The sequence below is a fragment of the Cyprinodon variegatus genome, unplaced genomic scaffold, assembly GCF_000732505.1.
Source record: "Cyprinodon variegatus isolate N-32 unplaced genomic scaffold, C_variegatus-1.0 Scaffold6, whole genome shotgun sequence".
Taxonomy (NCBI): domain Eukaryota; kingdom Metazoa; phylum Chordata; class Actinopteri; order Cyprinodontiformes; family Cyprinodontidae; genus Cyprinodon; species Cyprinodon variegatus.
In genome coordinates this window covers 342,386-350,839 of record NW_015150459.1, presented here as the reverse complement: position 1 = coordinate 350,839, position 8,454 = coordinate 342,386, and the positions used below count along the sequence as shown (strand labels likewise).

Here is an 8,454-nt window from a genome sequence, read left to right as displayed (position 1 = left end):
ATGTAGTGTAAAGCGCTTTGGTCAAGTCTCCTGACTTGAATAAAGGTATTATATAAGTACATGCCATTTACCATTGGAGTTAATGCCTTATCATATTGTTAGTGGTCTCCAGCTGCAGTGCAGCAACCTTGTGTATTTTAGCAGAGCAGCTTGACAAACTTTACTGATGCGCCAGCAGCATAACCATTTACAAGGAATGGCAGGTGGGGGTACTTCCCCAGTACTGCAGTGGATAAAAAGAAGGTAATAATAGGAGAGGTTTGCATGTCCTATTTCTTTGCAAAAATAAAATTAAATCTTCCTGGCCATATATGGAGGGGCCTGGTTCAGGGGCCCCTCCTTTACCTTTGGCCCGCTACAACTGATCCGGTTGTCCCCCTTTTCAGCAGCCATGCTCTCTTAAACCTTATTAATATGTGGAAGTGCTTTGGTTTTGAAATCTGTCTGCTGCCTGTTTACCTTTACGCTCAAAGCTCTCCTCTCTCAGGATGCAGACCAGAGCGAGGAACTTTGTGACCTCTTTGAGGTACAGCACAGTGGTGTTGTTGAGCTTGATGATTGCCATGGACTCCTTGTCATAGGCGCTGCCACTGCCATCTTCCCTCAAACTATCATAAGACAAAAACACGTAAATTACTGAGCTGAGCTTAAGTACACAAAACATGGATTCACTCCACTATGTATCTTAATGTCTTCAATGCAAGGGAAACATACTCACCCATATATACAGGAGACATCAATCACCACATCTATCATATCACAGCACAGTTCATAGGACTGCATATCTACAGGCGAGCTGTCTGTGGCGATGTAGATCTTACTGACCACGTCAAACAGAAAGGCTTTTTCAATCCCTGAATTCTGGAAGGAGCAAATAGGAAAAAAATTAATGGTTTAAAAATGAAACCCAAAGCAGCAGAATGGCATCACTAGCAGTGGAAAGTGCCTACTAATGTTAACTAAAGGATCTATAGCAAATTATCCTACATACAATACATGTATTCTTCAAGTAGTCTATCGGTTTTCAAAACAAAGAACCAAGGAAAATAGAAAGTTTTCACAACAGAGGTTTTCAAAATTAGATTTGGGAATTTACAAACTATAAAAGCTTTACTGATGAAGGAAGATGAAGCTCATTGAATTCTACCATCACATAAAGAGGGTCATATGTTTTTCCAGGGACAAATGCTTTGGTAGGAGATAAGCTAAATCTTTACAATCAGCTGACTATGATAAAGAAACACTGTTCCTCCTCACAAGCAGGAGAAAAAAAAAATCTTATTCACATTGTTTTTCTATACATGTTAGTCAGGATGCACAGAGAGATCAGCTATCAGCAGGAATCAGCTGATTTTTTTCAATCAATCATAGAGCAATGATCTCGTCAGTGTTTGTTGCTTAGTGAGTGGAGAAGGCAGAAAGTATATAGCGAAGATTTTAAAAACGTAATCAAAAAACAACAGTCCTCTAACACATGTAGCGGCATGTTTTAAGTTAATTCAGGCTACAGGACACCGACACAGATGCAAACTTGAAGCAAACAGCGGAAAGACTGAATGAAGTATAGCAAAGTTGATCTGTTTTATCCTTAAGAGGTGATTACCTTTCTCTGATGTGGAACAAGCTTAAATTGGATTTGCTGAGATTCTTAACCTTTTGCAGAACTCATAGTGTGCTAATGTGATATCCTAGAGATTAGCTAAGGTGATAAAAAGAAGTTTGAGAAGTTACTTCTCTGATCAACTAAACCAAATTAAAAGTTTTATAATTGTATGTCATCATTAGGTCATTTTTTCAGAAGAATCAAAAGAAAAGCATACACAATCATATCCTGGCATTCAGCAGAGACTTCAATCATAAAGAATACCACGTTTAAATCCCAACCAGGAACACAGAGGAAAGCTGCGGAGTTTTCTACTTACAGAAATGAAGATATTTAGAAGGTTCTCCAAAGTGGGGAGCTGGGGGATGAGCTTCTGCACCACTTTGCTGAAGGCCTCAAAGATGGAGTGGTCATAAATACTTGTCAAATAGAAGCTAAATGAGAGGGAAATAAAGACACTTTCTTAAAATGATCACCAAAACGGTTAAAATACAAGATTACACGAGAAAACAGATGGATGATCTGATTTCTAGCTAATAGGAGAAAAAAATAAAACTGCCAAAAACTGAATATTTTTACCAGCAGCAGAAATCTGCACAATGAATGGGCCTTGGATACAGAAATGTACGTAAAAAAAAAAAGAAAAACCTATTAGCGAGAGCCTGTTTAACCAGAAAGAGTTGTCTGCAGTGACAGGGCTGCAAATGTGATTCTGCAAAAAGATAGATCTTTTTTGCTCCATCATATTTCCAGGAAGGCCCTGGCTGTCTAACAGAAATAGACAATTTTACCAAACTGAAAACATGCTGCTGTGCCAACAGGTTCCTTTATTTTTTGAAAGCGGCTACAAAGTCAACTTGAACACAAAGGCATTGAAATAAAAGATACATTCTGTCCTATTTTAATTTCTAAAGCCAAAACAATAAATTCAGACTAATATAAAATTACAAGGTTTGATGTGTTACTATTAGTCTTCATGGACTTAATTAGTTTAAAATTTGTAGAGACACATATCTAGATCCTAAAAAGACAAAGATAAAAGGAGAACACACAGCTGAGAGATTTCTCTTTTCACGAGGTTCTAATATCAAAACTACCGGTATTCTTTTGGACAAAAATACAGCCTTTTTTTGTTTGTTAGTTTTTTACTGTTAGCCTGCTGCAGTATCTCACACGTGGGTCAGTGTCCCTTCATTAGAAGACTATGGAGGAATTTCACATAAACATCACAGCACCACCTTTAGACTAGATCCCAGCTCTGTTCAAAGAAGCGTTTGAAACTGTTGTTCTGAGTGTTTTCACTGTGACTAACAGTTCTCAGTCTTCAAGCTTTGTTTCAGTTGCTTTCAGCGTGTTGTTGAACGGACTACAGGTCTGCATGCAAACTTTCATTCATTTCAAAGGTTTCAGGTAAAGTTTTTAGATCCAGGCTCCGTTTGAAGGAAATTTACTCAGGTTGTACATCACACCACAGCCCTTTTCGAGTAACTTTAGACTTATCTGTGGTTCTTTATACTGTGAATGGTTATATTCTGGTATCCGAAGTGGAACATGTTTATAGCATAGAGTGTAGATCTGTGTACTGGGGTTCCTCTCTGCTTTGGGGTCCCTCAAACGTCCATACTATTTCCCCTACCGCTCGACTTTTATCTGCTGACACTGGCATCTATTTTTAGGAAACACAATGTCCCTTTTTATTGTTCAGCTGGTTACATCAAGGCCTACATGTCAGTTAAATCAAATAACAGTAATCGCATTTCCCAAGTACTAAACAACCTGAATGAAATCAAGACCTGGATAAAATTAAATGGCAGCAAGTTGTGTTTTTGCGAAATGTTTAGTTGATGGTTCTGGTTCTCTTCTCTACATCTAAAATAACCATTGAGGAATGAAGGTAAAATACTGGACAGCTGTCCTAAGTGTGATGCTGTGATTGGATCCAGATTTTACCTGACCAACAGATATAATTTAAGATCAAGCCTCATCTTTCAAAACATCTGAAGAAGGCCATTCATGCTTTTTATAACCCTTAATTTAGATTACTGTAATGGTTTGCACGCTGGTCTAAATCAAGCTTCCCTCAAGGGTTTAAAAATTGTCCAAAATGCTGCAGCTCTTCTTTGAACTGATGCTAAAAAAAAAAACAGTCACACAATTAGTTTCTACTATCTCTCTAATACTTTCCTATTTGTTTTGGTATTGGTTTTTAAGGTTTTATTCCTCTCATTTTGATTCATGAAGTAGTTTCAGCCCCTTATTTGTTCAGAATGACACCCAAATTGTTTTCTTTTGTTAAATACTTTATTTCAGAATTCATTTTACAGTATGTCATATTTTCCTTTATTTTGTATTTGTTGTTTGCTTGTCTGTGTTGTGACCAACTTTTATCAACTTCTGCCATTTTTAAAAGGTGAAAAATTAAAGAAATAAATAGAAAGAAAAAGGAAAGTACAGCCTTAAATTACACATCTTTATTTAAGACTCAAAGACAGTTTTTGTAGTTTTGTAAGTGTTGAGTTAAAGATCTTATATCTATATCTGTTCTTCCAGAATAATAACTACAAGTAAGGCAGATATGCTTAGCTTTGGGTTTGATGTTAAGTTTACAAATAACTGATTATTAGCAACAGTTAATTTTAGATGTTTGACCAGATTAAGGATGCAAGAATCATCAATTAAGAAATTATTTACTCATAGGTACACCTTTGTGTTACAATCAATACAAACTGACTTTATTCACAATTGCCAGAATTGTAGCTAGAACAATATTAAAAAGGTGAGAAAAGCTCCAGTATCTGCAAAAGTGAAGTAGTAAAACTGCCAAACGATATAAGCTTCCATTATGATTGTTGGTCATTGCAATAAAATTGCAATATTGGTTGAAAATAATCGCAATTTTGATTTTGGGCCAAATCGTTCAGCCCTACATTGTTTATATTGTCCCGTCCTTCTCTTAGCTTCTGCAAAGCTTTTTGGCATTGAGTAGGAATGGTGCTAGGAGAATAAATGTGAAAAAGTTATTACTCCCTTTTGACACAACCTATTACCTGCAACAATAATCATAACCTAACCTCATTACAGCCAGTCCTGTAGAATCAAGGAGGCATTCAGAGAGAACATGCCTAATAAGTTTAAGTAGCCTAAACCGTCTGAAAAGGCTACACAACATGCTTCTATCAATGAGAAAATAAAGAAGTATTCCTATTGCTTTGATAGAAACAGCTAAATCCAAATCAGCGTACTAAATTTGACAAAAACATTTTTACGCTCCAGAAAGAGTCAAATAACAAATGCTTAGGGACTGCAGGTTTAACACTTAAGGTAAGGGCTGATTTTCTACAGTGCCTTAAAAAAAGAGAAAAGACTCAAAAACTGTCTATTATATATCTCTGTCAGATATTGAAATGCTTCTTTTAACCAGCCCTCTATAGCAGCAATAAAGTCTATTGTGCTCAGAAAAAAGCCTCTGAAATTATTGTGATATACTGACTTTCAAACTCTGGTGCAATATCAATGTGTGCAATAATGCAATCACAACAGAGTGCTTTTGGTGCAATTTTTAAGGATTATTTCAAAAGCTGATTTCACAAGTTGAAGAGTTTCCCAGCCAAAGTAAGGTTAATTACAATTGATTTGATGACTGTAAACCTAATAAATATATTATTTTAAATATAGCTTAAACTAATATAATGAGGAAAGTTACAGTACATCAATCCCTAGTAACAGCAATCAAAGAAAATTTACCTGAGATGTAGCTTCTCTAAACTTGCATCTGCCAGATCATCATTGGCTCTCTGATGAATATCTCTCTGTGTTTCAATCTTGTGATCGTCTGAAAGGCCGTCAACTTTATGGATGAACACCTCAAAATTGATCTCTGGATTGACCCTGTAGGCCCGTGACACCGTGAGATGGAGCCGTCCCAGAGCCTCCATGTAGTCATCCTGAAGCAAAGGATTTGTGGTTTTAAAAGTCGGTTTGCACAAATAGAATGTCAGCCATAGCAAAGCATAAGAACAGCTTTAAAATGTTAAATTCAATATATTTTTCATCATCTTAAAAACAAACAGGCATGCATGACTCTATGGGTTTGCTACTTGCAGGTTCTGTCGTAAAAGTAGAACTCGTTCTAAATGGTATAATTCACCTTCTTTTACAGTGAGTTGAGTTTTTTTCAAAGCACATTATTTTCTAAACAGCAAGGGGAAAACTGAGCTGCTCCAGTACAAACAGCTAGAATCAATTCATCTGGCAGCATCTCAACCGCAAACAAACTCTGCAATCAGTTTAGCTGCTGCTTTTATGGAGCTGAGATCAGTTCTTAAAAGCATTTGGATGGCAGGTTCATCATAGAGTCCATTTATCAGTATTAAGCTTCCATTATACATTAAAAACAAGGAAGACAGGGTGTTTTTTTATCCTTATTAAGTTGGAAAAAAGCTAAGAAAGTATAGCAATAAGTCAGGTTTTTTATGTCAAATTTCTTAAAGAAAATGCTTGCTCAATTCTGAACCTCCCTAAAGAAAATAAATCTAAAATAAATATCGTCACCTGAGCATCAATCACAAATATCAGAGCTCCGGTTCCCCTGAAGATCATCTCATAGTCAAAGGTGGGGTCTAGAAAGTCCACCTGGCCGGGGAAGTCCCAGATCTGGAAGTTAACGAAGGAGCTGCTGGAGATGTCATCCTTGTAGATCTTGTTGGTGCTTTCCAAAAACAACGTCTCGTTTGGGGACATTTTGTGAAACACCACCTGAAACGAGACTTGTGTTTATGATTCAGCAGAACGAATGTAAGAAGCTTGTTTCACTTGTTTTCATCGAATCCTTGATGCTTATGGAAATAAAATAAAAAATAAAAAAAGCATAACTTCTATTTATTGTTAACAGTTTGATGAGTTACACTTAACCAAACAGAGAGTAACAAATTAGTCAAATACAGCCAAGATAAGAGGGATGGCTACGGATAATTATTAAGTCAGAAAATATATGGACTCCTTTTGGCTTTTTTGGCACTTTTAAAGAGCCCCCCTCCCCCGAGTAAAAAATACCATAAATACAGGAGAGTTCAAACTTCAATAGATCTCCAAACAGAAACAAAGAGGGAGTATTGATACATGACTTGCTGTACTGATTAAAAGATCATGGGGTTCTGATCAAAGTTTCAATATTGGTTTTCCTCAGCTGTTTGGTTGCCTAATGCTCCTTCATCAAGGGTAAATAACAGAATTTTAAATTTTAACAAAAAAACAGACATTTTTACCTTTCCCATGTTTAAATACTGTCCAGCAACCATTTCTAAACAACGCTCAAGTTTTGGATTGCTTTTGAAGACAGACTTTTGTCTCAATAGAATGACTGAGCAGTTTAATCTAACACTCTGACAGGAACCTCCTAAATGATTTCAGCAAAGGTAAAACTTGCACAGTTTTAAGCATTGAGCTATTTGCTTTACATGACTTGATTCCAGCACAAGCCTATCATTTGAGCGTCACATGTCAAACAAAAAGGGAAAAGGGCAAAAAAACTGCAGACTCGCCGATGCTCATCTGACGCACGATGCCGCTGCACTCAGCATTTTTCATCTACAAGCTTTAGTGGCAGTTTATAAAACAGCACCCGTCAACTGTTAATAAAATATCAAATAAATGCTTGAAAGCAAAATAAAAAAAAAAATTGGTTGATGGGTTATTATTTTTGCTTCACGGCTGCCATTTTAAATCAAAGGCCAGCAAAAAGCCGTATCACATGCTTTCCAAACTAAAGGCTTACAGAAGAGAACATTAATCTCAGACTGGAGGTGGTGTGAACTGTAACATACAGAGCTCGGGACAGAAAAGTGCCACTCTTTACTTCTATTTTTTGCCCTCTTACTTAACATTGAATTTTGACATAAATAATGAAATATCACAGATGGAAACACAACTTCTTATCTATTATTTAACCACAGCATCAGTCTGAAATAGGACTTAGTAGATCACAATGTGACAAACTCCTGTTTTTTTTTTTTGTGCAAAACTTTCAGCTGTGAAGGGTTAGGGTTAAAGATTTAAAATATAAGATAAAAAAAATAACATTTTTATTTTTGAATCTCTGACTCATGTAGGCATAATTGCCTGTATATCATACAGGAAGTAAATACAGATTCTGTATTCTGAAAACAGGAAACACTGAAAATAATGACTAGAGACTGGTCCACAAAGGGATTATCCAATAAGTTTATTGTGCTTTGCACTTTTTCATGTGTTGTTTTTTTATGTAATGCACAAACTCAAACTGGCCTCGACTAGAATTAGCAAGCAGAAAGCCATTGTTGGAAGAATAAGATCAATGCAATGAGCAGAAGATGGTGGTTTGCTCAGATATGATCCAGCTGACCTATTCTTTTTATCAACTTACAGAATAACAACAATCATTTTAAGAATAATTATCCCTCTGTGAAGCACAGATGTGACAGAACTTCGTTGTGATGCTTTACTTGAACAGGGAAGCTCAAAGTTAATGGGAAGATGAAGAGAGCTTAAAACATTGCAGTCCTGGAGGAAAACCTGTAATGGCTGCAAAACTTCAGATTGGAGCCAAGGTTTACTATCCAGGTGGAATACTACAAATTTCAAGGTCTAAAGTATGACTTAGATTGATCTAGCCTTAGCCAAGAGCTAAATCTAGACATTTTTTCCGAAACCTTAAAATAAAAACATATTTTTCTCAGAGAAAAATCACTTGATCAAGGCTTGTCTATCATTCCACACAGTAAAATAATTAATTAGTATGTATGATTAATGCTAATACCGTATCAGGGCAATATCAGTATTGCCCAGTACTCAAAGCTACAATATCAGTATTGCCC

The 8,454-nt window shown here is 36.3% G+C and overlaps 1 protein-coding gene across 1 annotated transcript in view; it reads right to left on the bottom strand.

Moving 5' to 3' along the window:
- The window catches only part of rragc (Ras-related GTP binding C), an 11,808-nt gene that overhangs the window by 1,818 nt on the left and 1,536 nt on the right, over positions 1–8,454 (bottom strand). Inside the window, exons 2-6 of the mRNA XM_015375379.1 lie at positions 6,155–6,358; positions 5,348–5,547; positions 1,923–2,037; positions 719–861; positions 460–608 (exon numbers count right to left, since the gene is read on the bottom strand). Of these exons, the coding sequence (XP_015230865.1) occupies positions 460–608; positions 719–861; positions 1,923–2,037; positions 5,348–5,547; positions 6,155–6,358 (811 nt within the window). The remainder of the gene's footprint in view (positions 1–459; positions 609–718; positions 862–1,922; positions 2,038–5,347; positions 5,548–6,154; positions 6,359–8,454) is intronic.